The sequence below is a fragment of the Saimiri boliviensis genome, chromosome 1, assembly GCF_048565385.1.
Source record: "Saimiri boliviensis isolate mSaiBol1 chromosome 1, mSaiBol1.pri, whole genome shotgun sequence".
In the NCBI taxonomy this organism is placed as follows: domain Eukaryota; kingdom Metazoa; phylum Chordata; class Mammalia; order Primates; family Cebidae; genus Saimiri; species Saimiri boliviensis.
In genome coordinates this window covers 52696006-52722609 of record NC_133449.1, presented here as the reverse complement: position 1 = coordinate 52722609, position 26604 = coordinate 52696006, and the positions used below count along the sequence as shown (strand labels likewise).

Genomic DNA, 26604 nt, shown 5'->3' with positions numbered 1-26604 from the left:
GAGGCCAGTGATGTTGGTATATATTTTACAACACAAAGGACAGCCCCTGGTACAAAGAATTATCTGGCCCTAAATGTTAATCAGCATAAAGGTTAAAGACTCTTAGATTATCTGGAGGTAGAACCAGGCATTTGATGTCTTCTCTGTTTTTTTAAGTTAATTGAGGTGGGGTAATGCTATGTTGCCTAGGCTGGCCTCAAACTGATAGGCTCAAGCAATCCTTCTGCTTTAGCTTCTGGAACTGTTGGGATTATAGGTATGGCCCACCGTGCCTGGCTGGCATTTGATATTTTTAAGTTCCCCGAGAGATCCTGATGTGCAGCCAAGGTTGAGAACCTCTGCCCTAGACTAGAGCCTTACCACCCAAAATGATATGGTTCCTTGGACCAATAGCATCAGCATCAGTCTTGTTAGATATCAGCTTGTTAGAAATGCAGACTCTCAGGCCCCCCAAACCTAACTAAATTAGAATCTGCATTTTTTTTTTTTTTTTTGAGACAGAGTTTCGCTCTTGTTACCCAGGCTGGAGTGCAATGGCATGATCTCAGCTCACTGCAACTTCCACCTCCTGGGTTCAGGCAATTCTCCTGCCTCAGCCTCCTGAGTAGCTGGGATTACAGGCACGCGCCACCATGCTCAGCTAATTTTTTTGTATTTTTAGTAGAGACGGGGTCTGGGTTCAGGCAATTCTCCTGCCTCAGCCTCCTGAGTAGCTGGGATTACAGGCACGCGCCACCATGCCCAGCTAATTTTTTTGTATTTTTAGTAGAGACGGGGTTGGGACTCTTGTCATTCAGGTTGGCATATTTTGTGCATTCCAGCACACCTGGACATCCTTGACTCTGCAGGCCTACCCAGAGCAAGAGTCCTAAAGCAGGGCTCAACAACTTTGTGGTCCATTTGTGTAGAACAGTTTCCTTAACCTCATACCCTTTGTCCAATTATTCTGGCTTTATTTTCACCATATCAGAAATGTGGATCTGAGAGAATACTTGTCTGAAGAAGTACAAATGTTGACCAGGATGGTCTCGATCTCTTGACCTTGTGATCCACCCGCCTTGGCCTCCCAAAGTGCTGGGATTACAGGCTTGAGCCACCGCGCCCGGCCAGAATCTGCATTTTAACATGACCCTTTGATTTGTAAGAAATTAAAGTCTGTGAAGCACTGGTTTAGAGGCTCCCTTTCAGCTCAAAAATTTTGTGAATTTGTCTCAAGCTGAAAACAGATAAAACATGTACTTGAGATATATTCGATATCACATAGATTATTGGCGTAGATTGTTCTCATTTGATTAGTCTTTTCTGGAACTGTGGGTTTAATCTTAACTAGCTTCTGTTTATCAACTGTGGTTAGGCAGTATGCCAGTTACTTAATGTACACTAATCTCATTTCTTATTAAAACACACCTACAAGACAGGTGTCAGTATCATCTTTTTTACAGTGGAAGAGATCTAGGCTTAGAGTTTCAGTAATTGCCCTCAAGTCAGTAGAATTAGGATTTGAACCCAGGTATTCTGCTTCATAGCCCATGTTCTTAACTCAGCCTTGAAGCAGGAATGGGAGCTTGCTTATGTGATCCTGAGCTTTCCTTACATTTCTTATATTCTCAACTATGGTATCCAGAGGATCTAGAGTGTTTATATTCTACAATAATAGTCTTTGGCATTTCTTTTTTTTTTTTTTTTTTTTTTGAGACAGAGTTTCGCTCTTGTTACCCAGGCTGGAGTGCAATGGCGCGATCTCGGCTCACCGCAACCTCCGCCTCCTGGGTTCAGGCAATTCTCCTGCCTCAGCCTCCTGAGTAGCTGGGATTACAGGCACGCGCCGCCATGCCCAGCTAATTTTTTTGTATTTTTAGTAGAGACGGGGTTTCACCATGTTGACCAGGATGGTCTCGATCTCTTGACCTCGTGATCCACCCGCCTCGGCCTCCCAAAGTGCTGGGATTACAGGCTTGAGCCACCGCGCCCGGCGTCTTTGGCATTTCTTAGCACTTTGGTTGGATAAGGCCGGGGGGTGGCCAGAGGTGCCTGTGCCTTGATCTAGAAACCTTTCCCCTTGTTCATGGAAGCATGTAGTGAGATACTTTTTGCAGTATTTGCAGCACTGGTTTCTTAGGCCAAAGGAATCAGGTTAGTGTGATAGACAGTGTCCACCAAGGACGCCTTTTCTTGATGATCTATTGCTTTTTTCTTTTTTTTGAGACAGGGTCTCACTCTATCACCCAGGCTGGAGTACACTGGCATGATCTTGGCTCACTGCAACCTCTGCCTCCTGGGTTCAAGTGATTCTCCTGCCTCAGCCTCCTGAGTAGCTGGGACTGCAGGTGCCTGCCACCATGCCTGGCTAATTTTTGTATTTTTGGTAGAGATGGGGTTTTACCGTGTTGGCCAGGCTGGTCTTAAACTCCTGACCTCAAGTGATCCGCCTGTGTCGACCTCCCAAAATGTTGGAATTACAGGTATGAGCCACTGTGCCCAGCCAGGAATGTCCATATTTAGGCTCTCTCAGTGGTTGACACTGTGTACCTCTTAAGTGAGAATGTCTAGTCTGTCATTTCTGAGCAGGAAGGAGAAATCATAGGTGATGATTAGAGGGCTTCCTCTTTTCTCCTCTTTAGTGTCCACTAAATTCTTTTTAAAAAGATGTACAGAAGTGTTTCAGACTCCATTGTACTTTAAGGGGCCAGCACAATGCCTCATGCTCATAATCCTAGCACTTTAGGAGGCTGAGGTGGGAGGATCATTTGAGACCAGGAGTTACCCTGGGCAACACAGTGGGACCCCATCTCTATTTAAAAAAAAAAAAAAAAAAAATGAGCCGGGCGCGGTGGCTCAAGCCTGTAATCCCAGCACTTTGGGAGGCCGAGGCGGGTGGATCACAACATCGAGAGATCGATACCATCCTGGTCAACATGGTGAAACCCCATCTCTACTAAAAATACAAAAAATTAGCTGGGCATGGTGGCACGTGCCTGTAATCCCAGCTACTCAGGAGGCTGAGGCAGGAGAATTGCCTGAACCCAGGAGGCGGAGGTTGCGGTGAGCTGAGATTGCGCCATTGCACTCCAGCCTGGGTAACAAGAGTGAAACTCCGTCTCAAAAAAAAAAAAAAAAATGAGCCAGTTGTGGTTCCAGTCCCAGCTACCTGGGAGGCTGAAGCAGGAGGATTGCTTGAGCCCAGAAGGTTGAGGCTGCAGTGAGCTGTGATTGCACCACTGCACTCCAGCCTGGGTGACAGAGTGAGACCCTGTCTCAAAAAACAAAACAACAAACAAAAAAACTGTACTTTAAAAAATCACTAACAGGAATTGAGTTTGCCATGATCGATACACCCAAAGTCCTGTTGATTGAATCATGCCCAGCAGAAGTCATGTCCCCTCTTCTTTATGACTCTTTGCTGGATCATCTAGTGGCTGTTTTTCTGATTTTTCTAGTCTTGGCTATAATCCTTTCCTTCTTTACCCTTTTGGTTTTAGAGAGCAGACTAACCCAGCCTTTCATACTTTTTGCAGGGGACAGGCAAATGGTATGAATTACAAGACCTCCAGGTGACTGACATCCTTCCCCAGATGATCACACTGTCAGAGGCTTACATTCAGGTGGGTTGGCCATAGGCTTAATGAGCCACAAATAGGTGGGGTGTGGGGCCAGTGAGAAGAGTGGGCCAAGGCAGGAAGAGGGTTAGAGTTAGGACCTTGTTTGGAGGCCAGGTGCCAGTTGGGATGTACTTAGGAATGAGGTGGGGCCAGAATGTATGACCTTGAAAGTCAAGCAGAGATTTTCAGAAAAGAAGTGTAGGGAAGTATACAAAATGTATGAGTGAGCAAAGAAAGTTGTGTTTATGGCCAGGTTAGTTTTGCAGAAGTGTGCGATCAGGTTTCGAGAAAGAAGAACCTAGACTCATCAGGAAGGCTGGCTAGAAATTGACCCTGAAGTGTTCCCCAGAACCCCAGGCAGAAAGCTCTCTTTGTGACCCCACAACGCTTTCTACCTGCCTTTTGTTTAGTGCCGACCATATCGCTTTGCCTGTCTGTCCTCTCCATTGGATTGATCTGTGGAGCACAGAGCCTCTCTATCTTCTCTTTATGTTACTGCCCTAGTACCTGGCAACAGAGGGCAGATTGAGACAAAGAAAAGCCATAGCTTTATAAGAGGAAAATGATACCTCTCCTAGAGATAACTCTTTTTTCTCCTCAGTGGCTGTAGCCACTGTAGCAGATTTGTAAATGGGGTGATGAGTTGTCCATGGCCTGGCATGGAGTAGGTATGTGATAAGCGTCTGTTGACCGAATGCCTCGAATGCCTCCTAGACTTCAGTTTGTGTTTTCGTTTCTTACAGATTTGGAAGAGGCGAGATAATGATGAAACCAATCAGCAGGGGGCTTGAAGGAGGCATCTAGGGCTTTGCTTCCTCCCAAGAGCTGTGGCTGATGATGTTAAATAAGAATACAGAAGCTGTAGCTAAACACAGGCTGGCTGGTGGGTTCTCTGAAGCAGCCCAGCTTGTATGGGTTCTGGCTAAACCAGAGCATCAAGAGCTCTGCCTGCCTGAGATGGCCCCACACTGTCACCCAGCAGTTCTTTGATCATTTTTTTTCTAGATTGATTCTCTCCCATGCATTGAGCTCCCTTCTAGCTTCAGCAGGGCAGAGTCCTCCTTCAGATGTGTGTAACGTATATCTGAGTATCCAGGAGTAGCTGAAGGACAGATAATTTCTTCCAAACATCAAGCCTCGGGATTACCGGAGCAAGCAGGAAGCCAGTAACCTCGCTCTCTCTGTTAGAGGTGGAGGATTTTCCTATGGTTCCCCTCATTTCCCGATGTGTATTTTCAGATGGATTAAATATTCTCCTGTTTCTAAACCAGCCTCTTGTTTTATATCTTTTCCTTTGGTGATTGGCTAAAGGAAATATTTTCCTTTTTAATCTTCACAAACTCTCTCCGCTGCAGTCTGACTCTGGCGGACATCATGCTTGCCTTTTACTTTCAGCTTGTGTGTGATGTGTCAGGATGCATTTGTTTCTAAGTAAGAAAATACTTGAGTCAAGAGGATACATTATTATTGTGCTTAACTAGAAGGCTGGAGGTGGGCAGTTTCCAGCTGCAGGGCAGGTGTGAGTAAGGGAAGAGAGAAGAAAGGAAATAGGAAGGGCTTCTCACTGCAGGGCAATTCTGAGAAGGTCTCGGCCCGGCCAGTGTGGAGCCCCAGGGCAAATATTACCTGTCAGACAATTCAGCAGAAATGGCTCCCATCAAGCTGAGTTGTGGGCTTTGAGCAGCCTGGAAGAAGGGTGGCCTTGGCATGAGCACTGTGGCAGATCCAAAGATGTGGGAAGCAGCTGGAGGTAGCCAGCCAGTCACAGCCAGTTCTCTTGAAGCCATGCACTCCTGTGGTGATACCCTTTACCTGGACACAACCCTGTACTCGCTTTCCTCTGCCTCTGGCAGCTCCAGTATTTCCTTTGCAGGCTTATCTCTTCTATCTAGCCACAAGATTCAGTCCTAAGCCCACTCTTGCTGTTTACTTTTTCCTTAGGGCATTTCAACTATTCCTGGGGCTTCACTTACCATTTTTATGGAAATGACGCATAAGCACTTTTTTTTTTTTTTTTTTTGAGACGGAGTTTCACTCTTGTTGCCCAGGCTTGGGGGTGCAGTGTTGTGATCTCTGCTCACTGCAACTTCCACCTCCCAGGTTCAAGGGATTCTCCTGCCTCAGCCTCCTGAGTAGCTGGGCTTACAGGCACCTGCCACCAGGCCTGGCTAATTTTTGTATTTTTAGTAGAGACGGGGTTTCACCATGTTGGCCAGGCTGGTCTCGAACTCCTGACCTCAAGTGATCCACTTGCCTTGGCCTCCCAAACTACTGGGATTACAGGTGTCAGTCACAGTGCCCAGCCCTATTTTGGGTGTTTTAAAGTAAACTCAAACTTAGCATTGTTCAGAACTGAGCCTGCCAGGCGTGGTGGCTCCTTCCTGTAATCCTAGCACTTGGGGAGGCTAAGGTGGAAGGATTGTTTGAGGCCAGGAGTTCAAGACTAGCCTGGCCAACATAGCGAGCCACCATCTCTACAATAACAAAAGTTAGCTGGGCATGGTGGTATAGGCCTGTAGTCCCTGCTACTTGGGAGGCTGAGGCAGGAGGATCCTTTGAGGCAGGAGTTTTGAGACTGCAGCAAACCATGATTGTACCACTGCACTCCAGCCTGGGCAACAGAGCAGGGCAACAGAGAAAGACCTTGTCTTTACAAAAAAAAAAAAAAAAAAAGAGGTGAGTGTCCCTGTCTTTTTCTTTTTTTCCCTTTTTTGAGACAGTTTTGCTCTGTCGCCCAGGCTGGAGTGCAGTGGCGTTATCTTGGCTCACTGTCAACCTTTGCCTCCCCAGTTCAAGTGATTGTGCTTCAGCCTCCCAAGTAGGTGGGACTCCAGGCAGTGTGCCTGGCTAATTTTTGTATTTTTAATAGAGACGGTTTCACCATGTTGGTAAGGCTGGTGTCGAACTCCTGACCTCAGGTGATCCACCGGCCTCAGTCTCCCAAAATGCTGGGATTACAGGCATGAGCCACCGTGCCCGGTCATGAGTTTCCCTTTCAAACTTGGCTATTATTGAGGTGAAGATTATACTATCTAGCTACAGAAATTCATGTATAATAATCTGTTCAGGGAAAGTTTAATTTCAATAATTATTAACTATAACGGGTTTGTAGTAACAAGGGATTAGCTAGTAACAAGTAAAGAATGTAGGAATAACAGATGCAAAGAGCTGCCACTATCCTTGGAGCTGACAGTGTCCAAAGCTGAGATCCAGACCTTGCTAAAAAAAATGCCCCCTGAACCTTGTTAAAAATCTGCTTTATTGTGTGCTGGGGAAAGCTATTTACAGGAGGTGTCTTCCTGGAGGCCTCTTACACAAAACTGTCCAGGGAGGAGAGTGTGCCAGGTGCCCTCTCTACTGGGTGCCCGTGCTGCTCAAATGTATATGTTGTCCCCCAAAGCCAAGAAAAACCTATCAAACTTTGTGCCTGTGTGCGTGTGTTAAGTGGTATAGGGTACAGCCACCTGTCTTACCTTGGACAGGATATTTTGAGATAACGCTACACTATTGACTTTCCAGAAGTGTCTCTGAGGTGGCAGGCCCTGAATTATTTTTGGGTGTAACTCCCAACTTCTGATTTGTCTTACTACGGCACCTAAAGCACTTGGTACTTTCTCCTCATCAGATCTAACAGCATAGTGTCATCACTGTAGTGGAATAGTGTGATACTGTGTGTATTGTCAAGATGATCAAGATCTCTGTGAACCAATTATGCTAGACTAGAGCAGAACTGACACAGTCCTGAGGTAACACTGTGAAGGTATATTGTTGGCCCTGCCAGGTAAAAGCAAACTACTTCTGGTGATCCTTATAAATTGGTATGGGGAGGGGAGTTTGATCCTAACTTGGTAGCTGCATACCAGGTGCTAGGAGCTGTTCTGTATCAGTAAAGATGCTACATCTGGCCCCGGGCATGGTAGCTTACAGATGTAATCCCAGAAGTTTGGGAAGTCAAGGCAAGAAGATTGCTTGAACCTAGAAGTTTGAGACCAGCCTGAGCAACAAAGTGAGACTCCATCCCTACAAAGAAATTTAGCCAGGCATGCTGGCATGCACCTGTGGTCCCAGCTACATGGGAGACTGAGGCAGGAGGATCACTTGAGTCAAGGCTGCAGTGGGCTGAGTTTGAGCTCTGGGTGACAGACTGAGACACTGTCTCAAAAAAGAAAAAAAAGATACTACATTTGGGATTGCAGCTTCAGTTGGAGTCACTCTGATTGTTTGCAGTAGTCCATGGACATTCTACAAGATTTATCAGACTTCTGCACAGGCTTTGCCACTGTCATTTTAGTCTAAGCTATTGCCAGTTTCTGTTTGCAGTGGTCTCAATAGGTCTCTCCACATTTCCTTGCTGCCTACCCCCAGTTTATCCACGCTTTAGCTAGAGTAATCTTTTAAAACACAAACCTGAGTCATTTCTCCCCCATACTCTGATTTCACCCTTAGAGACACTTCTTTGGCTCTTAGGATAATGACTGAAATCCTCAGCTGCTAGCCACTAATTTCTCAGGAAGTTTCTACTTTTTTTGTTTGTTTGAGACAGGGTCTGGCACTGTTGCCCAGGCTGGAGGGTAGTGGCACAATCTTGGCTCACTGCAACCTCCGCCTCCTAGGCTCCAGCCATCCTCCCACCTCAGCCTCCTGAGTAGCTGGGCCCATGGGCTTGCACCACCACACTGGGCTCATTTTTAAAACCTTTTTGTAGAGATGGGGTTTCACCATGTTGCCTAGGGTGTACTCAAACTTGTGAGCTCAAGGGGTCTGCCTGCCTCGGCCTCCTAAAGTATTGGGATTACAGCCATGAGCCACCATACCTGGCCCCTGCTTGTTCTTGATTCCAGGCTCACTGAGCTTCATTCTATTGCTCAGATGTGCCACATGACATGAGGCCTCTGTACCATCTGCTTCCTTTGTGAGGGATGCTCTTTCTTTCCCTTTTAATTCCTTCTCCTCCCTGACCTTCATACCCATGATACCCTGTATATCTCTAATTGATAACCCTTATTGCACCTGAAGAATTTTTTTTTCTGTGATTATTTGGTTAAGGCCTATTTTCCCAACTAAACTCTCAAGTTACAAAGGATAGGTAGAAACTTTTGTGCCTAGTCCTAGGGAAAAGCTTGGCACTTGGAAGTCAACCACCCATGTTTTTTTGAGCAAATGCTTTAGTATTTAACCTGTTCTCTGTGTTGTCCTTTTGCACAAATAATTTTGTCTATACCCATCCAAGATGGTGAAAAGAGGTATTGTCACTTAAAAGTTTGGGGACTATTTCTTGGAGCTGACTGTCATATCCTGTGTGATCTCGAGGTCCTTTGTAGGTAGCACGAGGCTTGCTTCCACCACTGCTGTCTGGGCTGGGTCCTGGCCTGCGTGTCTTCACAGCCAATCCCAGCATACCCTTTGTCTTTTGAAGACCTCGGGCTCTGGCCAGAGTTTGAGCCACACATGCAGAAGAAGTGAAATTCAATTCATTTTTCTTAGCATGACCCAACAATAGCCAGAAGTCACAGATGAAAAGATAGATATGGAACAAATACCTCAGATACATGATAGAGAAAAATTTGCAATGTATAGGAAAGCAAATAAATGAGTATACCTAGTTTTTAATTTTAATTTTAATTTTTTTTGAGACAGTCTCGCTCTGTCAGCCAGACTGGAGTGCAGTGGTGTGATCCTGGCTCACTGCAACCTCTACCTCCCAGGTTCAAGTGATTCTCCTGCCTCAGCCTCCCAAGTAGCTGGGACTACAGGCGTGTGCCACCACACCCGGCTAATTTTTGGATTTTTTTTTTTAGTAGAGATGGGGTTTCACTGTGTTAGCCAGGATGGTCTCAATCTCCTGACCTCGTGATCCACCCACCTTAGCCTCCCAAAGTGCTGGGATTATAGGTGTGAGCCACTGTGCCTGGCCCTTAGTTTATTTTTACTGGCAAAACAATAAGAGAAAGAAATCTAAACAGAAAATTGGGCAAAAATCCCAAGCAGGCATCTCATAAAAGATGAACTACAAATGGCCAATAAATATGTGGAAAGGTATTTATCTGGCAACTAAAGAAATGCATGGCCGGGTGCGGTGGCTCACACCTGTAATTCCAGCACTGTGGGAGGCCAAGGTAGATGGATCACGAGGTCAGGAGATTGAGACCATTCTGGCCAACATGGGGAAACCCCGTCTTTACTAAAAATACAAAAAATTAGCTGTGTGTGGCGGTGCATGCCTGTAATCCCAGCTATTTGGCAGGCTGAGGCAGGTGAATCACTTGAACCCACGAGGCGAAGGTTGCAGTGGGCTGAGATCATGCCACTGCACTCCAGCCTGGAGACAGAGCTAGAGTCTGTCTCAAAGAAAAAGACAAAGAAATGCAGATTAGAACAACCATCATGAGACATCATTGAAAAATATTTTGGATTAGCAGAAAGAAAAAAAGGAACAAAACCAAACCAAAACAAATATTTTGGATAGGCTGTGATCCCAGCACTTTAGTGGGCCAAGGCCGGTGGATCATCTGAGGTCAGGAGTTCGAGATCAGCTTGGCCAACATGGTGAAACCACATCTCTACTAAAAAAACAAAAATTAGCCAGATATGGTAGCGCATGCCTGTAGTCCCAGCTACTCTGGAGGCTGAGGCAGGAGAATTGTTTGAACCTGGGGGGCAGAGGTTGCAGTGAGCCGAGATATTGCCACTGCACTCCAGTCTGGGTGACAGAGTGAGACTCCCTCTCAAAAAAACAAAAACAAAAACAAAAACAAATATATATATATTTCTTGGATTAGCAACAATTGAAAGATTGTTAATACTCTAGTTTGGTGAGAATGGAAAGAGGCACTTGTTTTCTGTTGGAATAGAAATTGGTACGGCTGGCACAGAGGCCCAGATTGGTAATCCAGCCTCTGTTAAAAGTAAAGGTGTCCCCCAAATTTCATGTCTTGGAATTGATTCTAAGAAGATAGACAAACAAAGATGTAAGTGCGAAGATTTTTATTCTTCACAAATCATTGATAACAGTTGTTTAAAGAAATTAAGGGCCAGCCATGGTATCTGATGCCTGCAGTCCCAGCACTTAAGGAGGCAGAGGCAGGAGGATTGCTTGAACCCCGGAGTTCCAGGCTACTGTGAGCCGTGATCGCACTACCGCACTCTAGCCTGGGAGACAGAGCTGTCATGTGACGATCAGCAATGCTAGTAGATACTTACCTTTGTTGACCCAAAAAGGTTATTGTTAAATGAACACTGCAGGTTACAAAGTAGCATGTATAGGATATTTCTGTTTTTGGAGATATGCTATATCTGTTTTTGTATATGTGTACAGAAAGCTTTGGAATTATAGATAATAACATGTTAATGATTATGTCATAGATTTAAAAATTTCAGTTATTTATTGGGGGACATAATGTAACTGTCTTTATTTCTCTATAACCGAACTCATTTTGGCTCATGAGCCCTCAAAACATATTATTTCCACTTCAGAGTAACTCATTCCCTTCTTAATACGCAGCCTCTCTTGGCTGACTAACCACTTACTCCTACTTCCCCTTTCCCTGGGAATGTTTACAAATTACCCTGTGGTGAGCAAAAGCATGGGGTACCAAGTGTTCCCTGGCCCTCCCGGTCCCCCTGCGTGCCTTTTGTCTTGCCTGATTGTCATCTTCTTGTGCCATCATTGCTACACGTCTGATTTCTGCTCATCTCAAGATCCACTACATCTGCCACAGACTCATTCCCAGCCATGGGCTCTTACAGGCACACCATCTTGTTCAGAGCCAGTTCTGCCTGCTTCTAAGTCCATGGGCTGCAGTTGCCTCGCTCCATCCTCACCCTTTCTGATGTCCTGTGAGAGGCAGGCTTCTCTTAGAAGCCCACACCCTGGAAAGTGAAGAATAAGCTCCCTCCTCTTGGGCTATAATCCCTCCTGGGACTTCTCTTCCCCCACCTTACTAAGGGCAGGGGTGCAGGATGTTGGACACTTCTCAGGGACCCTTGGAATCTCAAGTGTAGCCACTTCCTGCCAATTTTTGTCCCCCTACCATCCAGTCAACTCTTTTTAAAAATTAATTAATTAATTTTGAGATAGGATCTCTCTCTGTCACCCAGGGACAGTGGCATCATCATGGCTCACTGCAGACTTGACCTCCCCGATTCAAGTGATCCTCCCACCTCAGCCTCCTGAATAGCTAGGACCACAGACACACGCCACCATGCCCAGCTAATTTTTGTATCCTTTTTTTTTTCTTTGAGATAGAGTGTTGCTCTTGTTGCCCAGGCTGGAGTGCAGTGGTGCGATTTTGGCTCCCTACAACCTCTATCTCCTGTGTTCAAGTGATTCTCCTGCCTCAGCTGCCTGAGTAGCTGGGAATACAGGCGTCTGCAACCACATGTGGCTGATTTTGTATTTTTTTTGTTTTGTTTTGTTTTTTTTTTAGATGAAGTCTTGCTCTTGTCACCCAGGCTGGAGTGCTGTGGCACACACAGTCTTGGCTTACTGCAGCCTCCGCCTCCTGAGTTCAAGTGATTCTCCTGCCTCAGCCTCCTGAGTAGCTGGGATTACAGGCGCCTGCTACCACTCCTGGCTAATGCTTGTATTTTTAGTAGAGACAGGGTTTTATCATGTTGGCTAGGCTGGTCTCAAATTCTTGATTTTGCAATCTGCCTGCCTCGGCCTCCCAGAATGCTGGGATTACAGGCATAAACCAGCATGCCTGGCCCTAATGTTGTATATATATGTTTTTTAGTAGATATGGGGTTTCACCATGTTGGTCAGGCTGATATCAGCTCTCTGCAACCTCTGCCTCCCGGGTTCAAGTAATTCTCCTGGCTCAGCCTCCCAAGTAGCTGGGATTACAGGTGCCCACCACCGTGCCCAGCTAATTTTTGTATTTTTAGTAGAGATGGGGTGTCACCATGTTAGCCAGGATGGTCTGGATCTGCTGACCTTGTGATCCGCCCACCTCGGCCTCCCAAAGTGCTGGGATTACAGGTGTGAGCCACCATGCCCGGCCAAGTTTTTTTTATTTTTTATAGAGATAGGGTTTTGCCATGTTGCCCAGGCTGGTCTTGAACTCCTGGGCTCAAGTGATCACCCACCTCAGCCTCCCAAAGTCTGTCAACTCTTGACCTCCTTTTGAGTAAACCCTCCTTTTTCATTCTCAGGCACTCATTACTACTCTTATTTTTGGGATAAATTATTAATGCCTCCTCTTCTTCAAATATTGGCTTTTCGTTGTCCCAATCAAGCCTTTTTTTTTTTTTTTTTTTTGAGATGGAGTTTCGCTCTTGTTACCCAGGCTGGAGTGCAATGGCGCGATCTCGGCTCACGGCAACCTCCGTCTCCTGGGTTCAAGCAATTCTCCTGCCTCAGCCTCCCGAGTAGCTGGGACTACAGGCGTGCACCACCATGCCCAGCTAATTTTTTGTATTTTTAGTAGAGACGGGGTTTCACCATGTTGACCAGGATGGTCTCGATCTCTTGACCTCGTGATCCACCCGCCTCGGCCTCCCAAAGTGCTGGGATTACAGGCTTGAACCACCGCGCCTGGCGTATTTGAAGCCTTTTAATTTATTATTTATTAATTATTATTATTATTTTTTAGACAGGGTCTCTCACTCTCTCCCCAGCTGCAGTGCAGTGGTATGATCTCGGCTCACTGCAACCTCCACCTCCTGGGTTCAAGCGAGAATCCTGCCTCAGCCGCCTGAATAGCTGGGATTACAGGTACCTGCCACCATGCCCAGCTAATTTTTTGTATTTTCAGTAGAGATGGGATTTCGCCATGTTTTGCCTGCCTCGGCTTCCCAAAGTACTGAGATTACAGGCTTGAGCCACTGCGCCGGCCTTTTATTTTTATTTTTTAAAATTTAAAACACCCTCTTCCTCAGAGAGTTGCATTTTGTAATTGAAACAATGGCTTTAAAGACAGTAATTAGCAGCCTGGGTGCGGTGTTTCAAGCCTGTAATCCCAGCACTTTGAGAGGCTGAGGTGGGCGGATCACGAGGCCAGGAGTTCGAGACCAGCCTGACTAACATAGTGAAACCCCATTTCTACTAAAAATACAAAAATTAGCCAGGTGTGGTGGCACACCCCTGAATTCCCAGCTACTTGGGAAGCTGAGGCAGGAGAATCGTCTGAACCAGGGACGCGGAGGTTGCAGTGAGCTGAGATTTTGCCGCTGCACTGCACGCACTCCAGCCTAGGAGACAGAGCGAGACTCCATCTCAAAAGCAAAGAAACAAAATGTTAGGAATAATAATTATAATAATAAAAAAATACAGTAGTTAGCTATAGTTTACAAACATCTACTTAAAAGTTAAAATCCAGGAGCCAATGACTTGTGTATCTCATCTGTAGCCCAAGAGCAGAATGCATAGACAGCTCTTGCTGGCGCTTGAATGGTGGAGGTGTGGAGCCAGAGAGTGCGGGGAGAGGACTGAAAAAGCCCCAATCTCAGTGTCAAAATACACATCCAGCAATAGCTCTCTCCCGGGCTTGGTGGGATTGAGAAAGAGAAAGAAAGAGAAGGAGAGGAGGAGAGAAGGAGAGAAGGGAAGAATGGAAGAAGGGAAGGAAGGAAGGAAAAGAAAGAAAGAGAAGAAAGGAAGGAAGGAAAAGAGAAAAAGAAAGAGAAAAAGAATGAGGAAGGAAGGAAGGGAAAGAAAGAAAAACTACAGACAAAAAAAGAGTGGAAATCTTTCTGTCTCTCTTTCTCTTTCTCTTTCTTCTTTCTTTTCTTTTCCCCTCCCCTCTGCTCCCCTCCCCTCTTCTCCCTTCCTCTCCCCTCTCCCTTGGATTCAGTTTTACTCTTGTTGCCCAGGCTAAACTGCAATGGTGCAAGCTCAGCTCAACGCCACCCCTACCTCTCCAGTTCAAGCCTCTTGCCTCAGCCTCCCGAGTAGCTGGGATTACAGGCATGCACCACCACACCCTGCTAATTTTGTATTTTTAATAGAGACAGGGTTGCTCCATGTTGGTCAGGCTGATCTCCAACTCCTGACCCCAGATGATTCACCCACCTTGGCCTCCCAAAGTGCTGGGATTACAAGCGTGAGCCACTGCGCCCTGATGTATTTCTTTGATAATAAGAAATATGACAAAAGTTCTTTTACAAATAAAGGGATGCTTGCAGGCATTGCAGTCCTTAAGGCTAAGGCTTATTTGGCTTTTGTTTATTTTTAGGTTTTTGGTGTCCTTGAGACCTCACCTCATCCCAGTGAATAGAGACTGGGAGGGGAGAGCAGTAGCTGGAGGGCAGGCGGGGAACACTTGTGAGGGAGAGGAGCTGTGGACATCCACTTCTCTGCCAAGGGAGAGAGTGAGGTAGGCTGTGGCCCGCTGACTTCAGGGTGAGGCCCCAGCTACTGCAGCACTTCTTATTTATTTATATTTTTTAAGGAAGAGTCTTGCTGTGTCACCCCGGCTGGAGTGCAGTGCAGTGGCACGATCTTAGCTCACTGCAACCTCCGCCCCTCCCAGGTTCAAGTGATTCTCTTGCCTTAGCCTTCCAAGTAGCTGGGACTACAGTCACCTACCACCATGCCTGGCTAATTTTTGTATTTTCAGTAGAGACGGGGTTTCACTGTGTTGGCCAGGCTGGTCTTGAACTGCTGACCTTGTGATCCCCCTGCCTTGGGCTCCCAAAGTGCTGGGATTACAGGCATGAGCCACTGTGCCTGGCCGGCACTTCATTCATTCATTCATTCATTCATTCATTCATTCACTGAGATAGAGTATTGCTCTGTTGCCCAGGCTGGAGTGCAGTGGTGTGATTTCGGAACTTCTTTTTTATTTATTTAGTTACTGAGATAAAGTCTTGCTCTGTTGCCCAGGCTGGAGTGCAGTGGTGTGATCTCGGCTCACTGCAATGTCCCCTCCTGGGCTCAAGCAATTCTCCTGCCTCAGCCTTGAGTAGCTGGGATTATAGGCATGCACAACCATGCTTGGCTAATTTTTTGCGTTTTTAGTAGAGACAGGGTTTCACCATGTTGCTTAGGCTGGTCTCAAATTCCTGACCTCAAGTGATCCTCTTGCCTTGGCCTCCCAAAGTACTGGGATTACAGGCGTGAGCCATGGTGCCCGGCCATAATGCAGCACTTTAAAGGACGGTGTCTTTTTCTTTTTCATACAAGAGAATAGGACTTTATTAGCATTGGCGCAGGTTTGTATTTCACAGGAATGGGTTCTTAGCATGCACAAGCCCAGCTGGGCTTCGAGCAGATGAATCATAGCAGAAACAGAATTGCCCTTGGACTTTCAATCAAAAGCTGGAAGTCCACCTTACAGAAAGACAAAAAGAAACCCCCTTTTTATATCTTAACAAAGGGACAGCTCTCAAGCAGCAGAGCATCTCGAGGGCAAAATCATGCTAGAGCGTGCCGTGTCCACCCTGGACCACACCGTTCCTGATTTTTTGAAAAACTTAACTGAAGGATTTCTGATGTCTATCTTTTAGAGTTCTGTATGTTCCCATTTTTTATTCTTCTGAATTTAGAATTGCAAATAACTGTAAAAGCCAGTCTTTGAGTGCATGGGGTTGGGTGTGAGGCGGGTGGTGGGGGCAGTGTTTCCTGTGGAGCGGTGGCTGGTTTCTCCTGAGCCCAGCCCTGGGAGGCCGTGGGATGAGTGGAGGCTGCAGAGCTCCTGCAGATGCTGCCCTCACTGCGCCTCACACCAGAGAAGACAGAAGTGGCTCTGGCATCTGGCTGTGGTTGAGCTGAAACAGACAAGGCCGACACAGGGCTGGGGCCCGTGGTCCACCAGTGGAAGTGACTCTGGAGGAAGAGCAACGGGGAGGATGATGTGGGAGCTGAGGCTTCTTTTCAGCGTGGCAGCTGGCCAGGAAGCAGGGGGAAGAGCCTGGTCACCATGGTCCCAGAGCCCCTCTCACTAGGCTCCTCCTTTGCAGCTGAGGAGGATGAGGGCGTGAGAGAGGCTGTGTGTGTCCTGCCTGGGGACCCACCGCCAGATAGATAGCAGAGTCGGGTTTGAAGCCCAGGCCTCCCTTGCCAACCCACTGGGTTTGCTGTTTCAGCAAGGAAGGCCGGAACCCCTGGGAGCTAGGGAAAGGCGACTGCCCTGGTTCTGGATGATTCCCTACTCCCAGGCCCCCAGCTGTCATCAGTGGGGTAAGGACACATTAAACGTCCCTGTGGGACAGACAGGTCTGAGTTGGAGAGGACCTCCCCTCCCCACTGCCTCCCACAGGGGCTTGTGATTCAGGGTTTCAGGAGCAGGGCTGGCTCTCCAGCCTCAGAGAGAAGAAGCGGACTTGGCTGTGAGCTCCAGGAGGGCAGAGCTCCCAGCCTTTCATCCATAGCTATAGCCCTGGCCCCTAGGACGTAGCCTGGCCACAGACACTAATTTTTTTTTTTTTTGCCTCAGCCTCCCGAGTAGCTGGGATTATAGGCATGTGCCACCATGCCCTGCTAATTTTGTATTTTTAATAGAGACAGTGTTTTTCCATGTTGGTCAGGCTGGTCTCAAACTCTGACCTCATGATTCACCCACCTTGGCCTTCCAAAGTGCTAGGATTACAGGTGTGAGCCACTAGGGAGGCCTGGGCTTCAAAAAAAGATGGAGTTTTGCTCTTGTTGCCCAGGCTGGAGTACAGTGGCGAGATCTTGGCTCACTGCAACCTCTACCTCCTGGGTTCAAGCAATTCTCCTGCCTCAGCCTCCCAAGCAGCTGAGATTACAGGCATGCACCACCATGCCCCACTAATTTTGCATTTTTAGTAGAGATGGGGTTTCTCCATGTTGATCAGGCTGGTCTCGAACTCCCGACCTTAGATGATCTGCCTGTCTTGGCTTCCCAAAGTGCTGGGATTATAGGTGTGAGCTACTGCGCCCTGCCCTGGCCTTATGTTTTTCAAAGTGAGGGAACAAATGAATAAATGACCACCATGTTAGGAGCTGGCTTTAAGCAGAATTGTAAAGTGGACCAAGCTTGCTCTCAAGGTCACCTTGAGCCCTGGTTGCTGTGTCCTGCCCTCTCAGGGTCATTTCCCAGCTCCCAGGCACCTGCTCACAGAGGCTGCATCTGGGCCCCCTCCATCCTTCCATCTTAAGATTCTCCTCTGACTTAGAACCCGGCAGTAGGGAGAGAATGTGTCTCAGGAGGGTGGAGTTAGATGATGTCGGCCTTCCTGGCATCTGAGGGGAGATAGCTCTGCGTAGCAAAGTATGATTTCCTGTAAGCCCCAGGAAAGCTTGGCCTTGGCCAGAATATATTGAACCATGGGGTTCAGTGAGTCCTGGGGGCAAGCTCTGAGGGGGAGGTCTGGGACAGGGGCGGGGGAGCTGGGGCTGGGCACTTGGTGACTGGGGTTCTAGCAGAGGGGAGTGCCCAGGGTCCTGGAAGGGGCATTTTCCTGATGTTGGGCCAGAAGCCCTCAGGAGCCTCCAGCTGTGTGGTGAGAGGGAGGATGGAGCAGCCGGCAGGAGTGGCCGCCTCTTCCTGCTTGGCAAGCAGATGGGCACCCCATGCCCTGATGGTCAGGACCTGCCCCCTTCCCTCCCTGCAGCTGGGAGCCTGGACTCACCTGGGTGGCTGAGTTCTCATCAGAGGTCGGGACTGTGGATACACTGGAGAGGACTGGACATGGTCCCACACACCCCGAGGACCTGTCGCAGGGACAGTGTCAGGGCTGAGACCTTGGCCCCCTCAGCTCCCCACGCCCAGCTCCTCCGGGAAAGAACAGCACTCACTCCACCTGCCACCTAGCGGGCGCTCCCTGTGTGACTCCACAGACCCCTCAGGCCACTCCCTGAGCCACAGGTATTACGGCTTAGAGCCTGAGGAGGTGAGATGTTCACTGCAGAACACCCACTTTGTACCCCACCCCACCAGCACACACTGGCCGGGGGAACACAGCCCATCCCATAATGGACATCCAGCCACACTCTTCCGACCATCCCTCCCTTTCCATCCCCCTTTCTATGCTGTAGTGACTTTTCTACATGGAAACAGTGAGGAGTGCCTCCCATACCCTGGCCCGTGCACGTGGGGCCACCTTGGACCCAGGGGAGTGGGGCCTCTGAGGATCACGGACCCAGCCGTCGGGGTCTCCGGGAGCTGAGGGAAGTCCTAGGACCAGCCGGGAGGGTGGGTGTACCTGGCAGGTGGTGTGGGCATCCCAGCCTCTGGACGCCAGGGTCAGCAATTGGGGTGTGTGCTGCTCCACAAATCGGTTACACTGAAGAAGGAGAGACACAGCAGTGGAGGGGATCCGGCCCTTTGCAGGACATCCCTGTTGTGTGGTCCTGGCCTCTCCACGTCTCTGAGTCACTCTAGGGCTCCCTCCTGACTCTTCCATCAGCCCTCACTGAACAGCTCTGGCTGCAGTTAAAACCCTTAACAAACCAGAGCCAGCTAAAATAGAGGGCTTCCATCAGAAAAGCAAGCGACACTGGAGGCAGAGGATCTTCAAACGCAGGCAGAGGCTGGGCCGGGGGGCCCACGCCTATAATCCCAGCACTCTGAGAGGCTGAGGTGGGCGGGTCACGAGGTCAAAAGTTCGAGACCAGCCTGACCAACATGGTGAAACCCCATCTCTACTAAAAATACAAAAATTAGCCGGGTGTGATGGTGCATGCCTGTAATCCCGGCTACTCTGGAGGCTGAGGCAGGAGGATCACTTGAACCTGGGAGGCAGAGGTTGCAGTAAGCCGAGATTGTGCCACTGCACTCAAGCCTGGGTGACAGAACAAGACTCTGCCTCAAAAACAAAAACAAAAACAGAACTCAGGCAGAGAGATGGAATCTCAGCCACTACCCCCTCTTCCACCTCCATTTCAGTTCTAGGAGAAAACTTAATATTCATCTGGTCTTTGAGACCAGATGTAATAGGCAATGGGGAGGCTTGGGAGTTGCTGAGCAGGGAGTACTGTGCAGACAGCCACCTCCTTGGGAAGAGCGTCAGCTGGCTTGCCTCAGGACAGCATCTCCCTTTAAGAAGGGAATTTCCTGGCTGGGTGTGGTGGCTCACACCTCTAATTCCAGCACTTTGGAAGCCGAGGCGGGCAGATCACCTGAGGTTAGGAGTTCGAGACCAGCCTGACCAACATGGTGAAACCTTCTCTCTACTAAAAATACAAAAATTAGCCAGGCAGGGTGGCGCACGCCTGTAATCCCAGCTACTCAAGAGGCTGAGGCAAGAGAATTACTGAGAGGCTGAGGCAAGAGAACCCAGGAGGCAGAGGCTGCAGTGAACCAAGATCCTCCTATTGCACTCCAGCCTGGGGGACAAGAGTGAAACACCTTCTCAAAAAAGAAAGAGAGAATTTCCTGTCATTGGGTATTGGCAGGGGCCCTAGGACCTTCAAGCCCAGCCCTCTCCTTTTGCAGATGGATTTGTCCTGAGTGAGTCACATCTTGAGGAGGGCAGGGGCAGTAATGAGATCAGGACTCTGGAGAAAAGACCAGTCCCTTTCCCGGCTCCAGCTGACCCTGGCATTACTCATCTCTTGGTAGATAACTGGGCCTCTGAAGGCTTGCCTGCCACTTACTCAGCCCGTGAAGGGGGCCTGCTGGTCCTCTGGAGCCCATAGCCCTTTGTCCAGAGGTGACTCCTGACCCTTAGCAGGCTCTGCCCTAAGTTACAGTCCCACCGTTGTCTGCCCCACATCCTGTCTGCCTGTCTGTGCTCCAGTCCGGCCCATCCTATGTGTCTCTGGCTGCGAAGTCCTTCTTGGGCTCAGCCTCCCACCTTGAACAGGCCGTGACCACAAGTCCCCATGTGCCTGCCCCGTACCTTTTCCCTGTCCAGCCAGGAGCCAAGGCAGGTCTGGAGCATTGCCTGTGGCATGGCCTGCTCGCTGCTGTTCCTGGCCTGGGTGGTCACGGCCATGCAGAGCTGGCACTCAAAGTCCTGCGGCAGCCATTCTCCTGTTGTTGATCCTAGAGAGGCAAGCGTTAGGGGGAAGCAGGCAAGACCACCCTGCAGAAGTGTTCGGTTTCTGTCCTCCTTGGTGCATTGCAGCGGGACCAGACAGGGAGAGGGTCATGCAGGGGTAGGGAAGGGGGAGGAGGAGAGTGGGCATTGGGCTAAGGAGTGGGCAGTGGGCTCACCTGGGGCAGCGTTGTCATTCAGGGAGCACCGGAGAACGAGGCCGCACACCAGCTGGGGCAGCATGCGGCCCAGCAGCGCGTCAAGCAGGATGACGGTGTAGCGCTCCGCCAGGCACTGGCAGATGCCGCCCGCCACCAGGGGTACCACGTGGCACACTTGGGCCACTGCCACAGCTAGCACACCCTGGGGCGGGGGTGGAGAGAGGCCAGCATGGGGCCTTCACTTGGCAGCCTCCACTCTCTGCCCAGCGCTCAGCTAGGCGCTTCCTACACATTCCCTCATTCTCTTCTAGAAGAGAGGGCAAGGCTGTAAACAAATGACACTGGGGATTGAAGAGTCCAGGGGATGTAGGGGACTCACCCAGAGTCACTGAATGTAGGAGCCAGTTTCGGACCTATGCCTGGCTCCAAAGGCTCTGGCCCACAGCTAGGGACTCTCAAAAGTGATCCGCTGGACCTGACCTTCCCCCAAGACTTGGGATTCAGCTGCCTGCCTGACTCTCCTCTCCTGCGCTTCCCACAGGCATCTCAAACTCAGCATGGCCAGGAGGGAGCTCTCTGTTTTTCTGCTCAAACCCATTTCTTCTTGAGTCACTCCATCTCAGCTGCTGGCATTACAGAAGGCTGATTGCTCTGGCCGGTCTGGAAAAGTCACTGTGGAGTTCCTCCTGGTCCTCGTGCTCCGGGCCCATCTATGTCCAAGTGTAGTGAGCCCACCTTCCAAACTCGTCCTCAGGCCAGCCTTCAGCCCTGTTCCTGTCACATTGCCTCTTACTGTGATCTCTGCAGTGATCTTCCTTCCTTTCCTTCCTCCCGCCCTTCTTTCCTTCTTTCCTTCCTTTGTCTTGCTCCATCACCCGGGCTGGAGTGCAGTGGCTCAATCTTGGCTCTCTGCAACCTCCGCCTCCCAGGTTCAAGTGGTTCTCCTGCCTCAGCCTCCCAAGTAGCTGGGACTACAGGCATGTGCTACCACATCCAGCTAATTTTTGTGTTTTTTATTAATTTTTTTTTTGAGACGGAATTTCGCTCTTGTTGCCCAGGCTAGAGTGCAATGGCGCGATCTCGGCTCACTGAAACCTCCACCTCCCGGATTCAAGTGATTCTCCTGCCTCAGCCTCCAGAGTAGCTGGGATTACAAGCATGTGTCATCACGCCCAGCTAATTTTGTATTTTTAGTAGAGATGGGGTTTCTCCATGTTGGCCAGGCTGGTCTTGATCTCTTGACCACAGGTGATCCGCCCGCCTCCGCCTCCCAAAGTGTTGGGATTACAGGCATGAGCCACCTCGCCTGGCTAATTTTTGTATTTTTAGTAAAGACAGGGTTTCACCATGTTGCTCAGGCTGGTCTCGAACTCCTGGACTCAGTGATCCACCTGCCTCAGCCTTCTAAAGTGCTGGGATTACAGATGTGAGCCACTGCGCCCGGCCTTGATGTTTCTTAACCTGGCTTGGAAAGGTCTCCCTGGCCTGGCCGTGCCTGCCTGCTGGGCCGCTGCACCGGTCTCTGTTCCTCAGGCTTGCCCAGCTTGCTCCTTCGAGAAGCACTTTGCCTATCAGGGCTTTGTCGTCCTCTAGGTCTCAGCTTGATTGTCACCCCTCAGAGACTCTTCCTGACATGCCAGCATCATCCCCACACTGGCTATCCCTCATCCTGCTTGAATCCTCCACGTTCTGAAAACTCCCCCACCACAGCACAAGCTCTGGGAAATCAGGAACCTCACCTGCTGCTGTGAGCCGCCCGGGGCTCATGGCACCCTATCTGGGGAAGGCTGAGGGGGCAGGGCCTTTCCTCATTTGGGCCCCATTGTGGGGCAAGGTAGCCCGATTGGTGGGGCCACTGGGCAACAGCCACTGCGGGTCTGGAAGACTCCAAGTTGGATTGAGGCAGGGATGGGAATCTATCTGTGGAAATTCTTCTCGAAAAATCAATGCAACTTTTCTACAGAGACCTCTGGGGATGCTTCTCCATCAGATGGTGAGCTGCTGGAAGTCAAGGCTGCGTCTTGTCTGTTTTTGCACTTTGGCACCTGGCGTGGCACCTCCATGCAGTGGGGGCTTAATGTTTGTTGCATGAACTGTAGGCCTGGCACCTACCAGGCCTGAGTCTGAACCCCAGGGTCCCCTGGGTGGGGGCAATGCACAAGCGCCTCTCTCCCTCTTAACTTCTGGCAGCTAGCTGGGCCCTGAAGGGGGTGTGAGTTGGGAGGGGGGCGCTGCAGGAAACCCTCCTGGGCTCCATGGTGCCCTGGATGCCTCACCTTGGGAATCATGGCTTGGACGTGCTTGATCAGAATCCTGCAGAGCCAGCAGTAGGGGAGAGGGATGGGGAATTGCTGCTCAGAGAGATCCTGGGGGGAGAATTTGGTGGAGGCCAGGCTGGGCGCTGGGAGAAGAGTCCTCCAGGCTCTCCTCCCCTCCCTTTTCCTCCCTGTCTCTCCCTCCTCCCTTAGACTCTGCCCGGAGTTTCCCGTCCCCTTCCCAGCCCTGCCTCTCCCAGGGCCCAGCGCCAGGGGCTTCAGAGGTGGCCCTAGCCCCTGGATTCCCACTCAACTGGCTGTGGGGCCTCCCTCACCTGTGTTTGAGGCCCAGGCCTCGGCTGCAGGGCCCCAGGCAGCACGGGGAGGACCAGCTTGTCCAGTAGAGGGTTGGGCAGAGGGTCTGACATCCCTGGCTCTCGCTCTGGCTCTGGCTGCCGGGATCTGCACAGGCCCAGGTGCATACAGATGCCCTTTGAGTTCTGGGGCACAGCACAGAGGGGGAGTGTTAGGGTCTGAGAGGGAAGCCTTCCCCTGTTCAGGCTGCCCAAGGGCTCAGGGACCGGGGCCACTGGAACAGGAGGAAGCAGGCGTAGTGGCGGTGCTGTGGTTTAGAGCTTTATGTGGGGACAAAAGGCAGAGACGGGGCTGTGTGGGGACTTTAGGGCAGGTGGCCGGGATTGTGTGTGAACGAGGATGAGCATATGTGTGAGAATGAATAAGTGTGTAAGCATGCGTGTGAGTGAGGGTGTGAGGGTGTAAGAGCATTCAGGCTCACCACATGCACCTTGACCTGGGGGCTATGGTCGGGTGCATGGCTGAAGGGCACTTAGTTTTCTGGGCCCTTTGTGGGTGGGGTGTGTGTGTGTCTGTGTGTGTGGCCAGCTGGGGTGCTCTGTGTGTGTGTGTGTGTCTGTGTGTGTCTGGCTGGTGGGGGTGCTCTGTGTGTTTGTGTGTGTGTGTGTGTGTGTGTGTGTGTCTAGCTGGCTGGCTGGGGTGCTTTGTGTGTGCTGTGTGTGTGTCTGTGTGTGTGTGTGTGTGTCCGGACGGCTGGGGTGATGTGTGTGTAACTCCCATGGTGGGCACAGGGGCCTGCGTGGGGAGGCAGGTGGGAGGCGAGCTTGCAGCCCTCACAATCTGCTTCTGGAAGTAGTCGATGACCAGGGGGAAGTAGTCGTCAAGCGCTTGGTTGCACTGGGGCACGAGCAGCTTCAAGGGGAAGGTGCTGCACTCCTGCTCCAGGAACTTCCGCATCGTGTCCTGAAAGGTTGGTGGGGCCGTCAGCTGGGCATCTCTGAGGTCTGCCCCACCCAAGTCCCTGGACATAGGGCCCCAACAGGGGAGACCAACCCCCAGTCCTCCAGGGCACTGGAGTTCGAGAGTGTCAAGGAGGTAAGTAGCTGGGCATAGGTAGGGCCCCTTCCCCTCAGGAAAGACCATCTCTGGCTGTGCTGTTGAGCTCATGGCCAAGACTCGCTCCCAGCTAGGAGGAGCTGGGAGTTCCCAGGTACACTCAGGCCTCCCACTCAGCCTGGAAATGGCCCCTTTAGGGGGCTTGCCCCTTCCCTGCTCTGTCCCTCATCTCTTGGGCCCCAGCCTTCATCCAGGATCTGGGTCTCATTACCTGGAAAATGGCCTCCTTGGCCATCTTGGTAAGGATGTGGACGATGTCCTCACACTCTTGGCATAGGTCATCCTGGGGAGGGAGGGGGCCCCACGGTGGAGGACACATGAGTGGAGGGCATGCTCCCAGCTCCAGTTGGGAGGTTCTCTCAGGCAGAGGCCAACAGAGCACTCCAAGGCATAAACAGCTGGCCACCAGCCCATCTTGTCCCACCTTATCCATTCCATTCTGTCCACCCATCCCATCCCCTTCATCTGACTGCATCTACTCTGTCATCCTAGCCCATCGAATCCATCCCATTCCATTTCATCCTATCTCATTTCATCTCATCCCATTCCATCTCTTCCATCCCCTATGGGGGCTCCACTCCCCTCCTGTCCATCCAGAGCCCGCCCAGCACCCTTCATCGCAGACCCCCAGTTGCTGTGCATCCTTGGTGGTACTCACGGCTCCCACATGTCCCCAGACTTTCTGTAGGCAATGCCCCAGGGCTCTACATTGCAATGCTTGCTCTAGGCTTTGGCACCAGAACTCAGGGCCCTGGGCACAGGCCACAGATGAGGTGGTCCCGGCAGCTGTGGTTCGGGGCCAGAGCAATCTTAGTCAGGATCTAGGTTACACACCTGGCATCCTGATTTCACCCAACCTCTAAACCCAGTTTTGCTGGGAGTGCGAGGCCATTAAACATGTGGGAGGCAGACAGCTCTGGGTTCCACCTGCTCCAGGACCCACAAGCTGTGTGACCTTGGGTAAGCACAGAACTCTCTCCGAGCCCCAGCTGCTTTGTCTTTAAAATGAAGGCACACTTGGGATGATGCCTGGCACAGAGCAGTGCTCAGTGAGTGGTGGAGCTGCCTAGGAGAGGGAGGCTGGGGGAGACTCACCAGTGTCCGAGCCACAGAGTGTAGGCAGCAGCAGCAGCAGCCACTGCAGCAGGCGTGACTCGCCCATGGCACCTCTGCAGCCTGGGTACTCTGCTTGGGGCATGGCCCCTTATAGCTGGGTGGGGCATGGGGGTGCTATGGGAATGGCAGGGACCTCAGTGTTTGCCTTTGCCCTGGAGAGCCCTCCAGGTGCTTGATCCCACCTCTTCCCAGCAGGGACACTCCTGCCTGCCTTACCACCTGTCCTGGCTGATGGCCCCTTCCTGCTCTTTGCCCCCTGCCCAGATTCCCATGTGCCTGGACTTGTGGCTTCCTCCAACCAGGGGTCTCTCAAGCATCCACACCTGGTCCCACCTCTCCAGGCCGAGGGAGGGAAGCTGAGGAGGATGGGGGGCATCTGGCTGGGGGGCAGACAGGGTGATCCCCTCCCACCCCTCCCTGGGCCTCCCAGGCCCCCTCCACTCTTGAGCAATGTTCTCGAGAGCTTCCTGCCTGGCTCTTAACCCAGGGCAAGCCCTGGAAAGGCAGACCCAGGACACTCCCACCTCCTCCTTACCTTTTCCCCTGAAAAAAACTTCTGATTCTATGGACACATGGTTGGCATTAGTCAGGAGAGTATTTACATGGAACAGAAAACAAAATACCCTGAGAGTCTGAGACCAGATTTCTGTGGCCCTGGAGCAGCTCCCAGACAGCCCTATTGGGTAGCTGCTGCCCATGGCCTCTGGGGAGCCCCTTCAGGGTAGGGACTGGGGCATAGCTGCGATGGTTCAGCAGAAAGAAACTGTCATATGCAGCTGCAGGGGCTCTCAGGGAGGGCCCCCACTGCAGAGCACACTGGAGAAAAAGCTCACAGGCTGAGGGGGCAGAGAATATCTCGAGTGGAAGAAGGAGAGCATCAGCTCATTGCCTCCACCCCGGCCATTGGGATCAATTTATCTATCTCTGCGGGAGCCCTCTCCCTAGTGGAAACTCACGGGCCTCTAAACTCAGGAAGCACGGCAGTGCTCTTGGGGTGGACAGGGTAGGAATTAGTGCCACGAAAAAAAGAGTTGGGGCTGAGCGTGGTGGCTCACTCCTGTAATCCTAGCGCTTTGGGAGACTGAGGAAGGAGGACTCTTTGAGCCCAGAAATTCGAGACCATCCTGGCCAATATAGTGAGACTCCATCATTACAACA

The 26604-nt window shown here is 50.6% G+C and overlaps 2 protein-coding genes across 6 annotated transcripts in view; one reads left to right on the top strand and one right to left on the bottom strand.

The window, feature by feature from the left end:
* Positions 1-4869, top strand: part of USP39 (ubiquitin specific peptidase 39) — a 39638-nt gene extending 34769 nt beyond the window's left edge. Inside the window, exons 12-13 of the mRNA XM_003942137.3 lie at positions 3516-3602; positions 4343-4869. Coding sequence (XP_003942186.1) covers positions 3516-3602; positions 4343-4390 — 135 coding nt within the window. The 3' untranslated portion in view covers positions 4391-4869. The remainder of the gene's footprint in view (positions 1-3515; positions 3603-4342) is intronic.
* A 10489-nt stretch (positions 4870-15358) lies between these two features.
* On the bottom strand, positions 15359-25535 carry SFTPB (surfactant protein B). 5 transcript variants are annotated; one of them, XM_039463320.2, is made up of 11 exons: positions 25426-25535; positions 24989-25116; positions 24542-24613; positions 24052-24177; positions 23235-23399; positions 22921-23010; positions 20663-20846; positions 20346-20491; positions 18708-18788; positions 18135-18216; positions 15705-16425 (listed from the first exon to the last, which is right to left on the bottom strand). In XM_039463320.2, the coding sequence occupies exons 1-10, from the start codon at positions 25526-25528 to the stop codon at positions 18154-18156; spliced, it is 1158 nt and encodes a 385-aa protein (XP_039319254.2). In that variant the 5' UTR covers positions 25529-25535; the 3' UTR covers positions 15705-16425; positions 18135-18153. The 5 variants fall into 5 exon arrangements, with proteins under 5 accessions (XP_074253549.1, XP_039319254.2, XP_039319241.2 ...); XM_039463307.2 differs by having other exon boundaries at positions 15705-16365; XM_039463314.2 differs by having other exon boundaries at positions 15705-16307.
* Between the last annotated feature and the right edge of the window lie 1069 nt (positions 25536-26604).

Bases quoted from the DNA above. Each gene is read 5' to 3' on its own strand.
- SFTPB (XM_039463320.2), bottom strand. From the start codon at position 25,528: ATGCCCCAAGCAGAGTACCCAGGCTGCAGAGGTGCCATGGGCGAGTCA. The intron at 25,117-25,425 runs GTGAGTCTCCCC...CCCGAACCACAG, and splicing joins ACTCTGTGGCTCGGACACTG to CTGCCGGGACCACCTCATCT. The intron at 24,178-24,541 runs GTAATGAGACCC...CCAACCTTTCAG, and splicing joins CCAAGGAGGCCATTTTCCAG to GACACGATGCGGAAGTTCCT.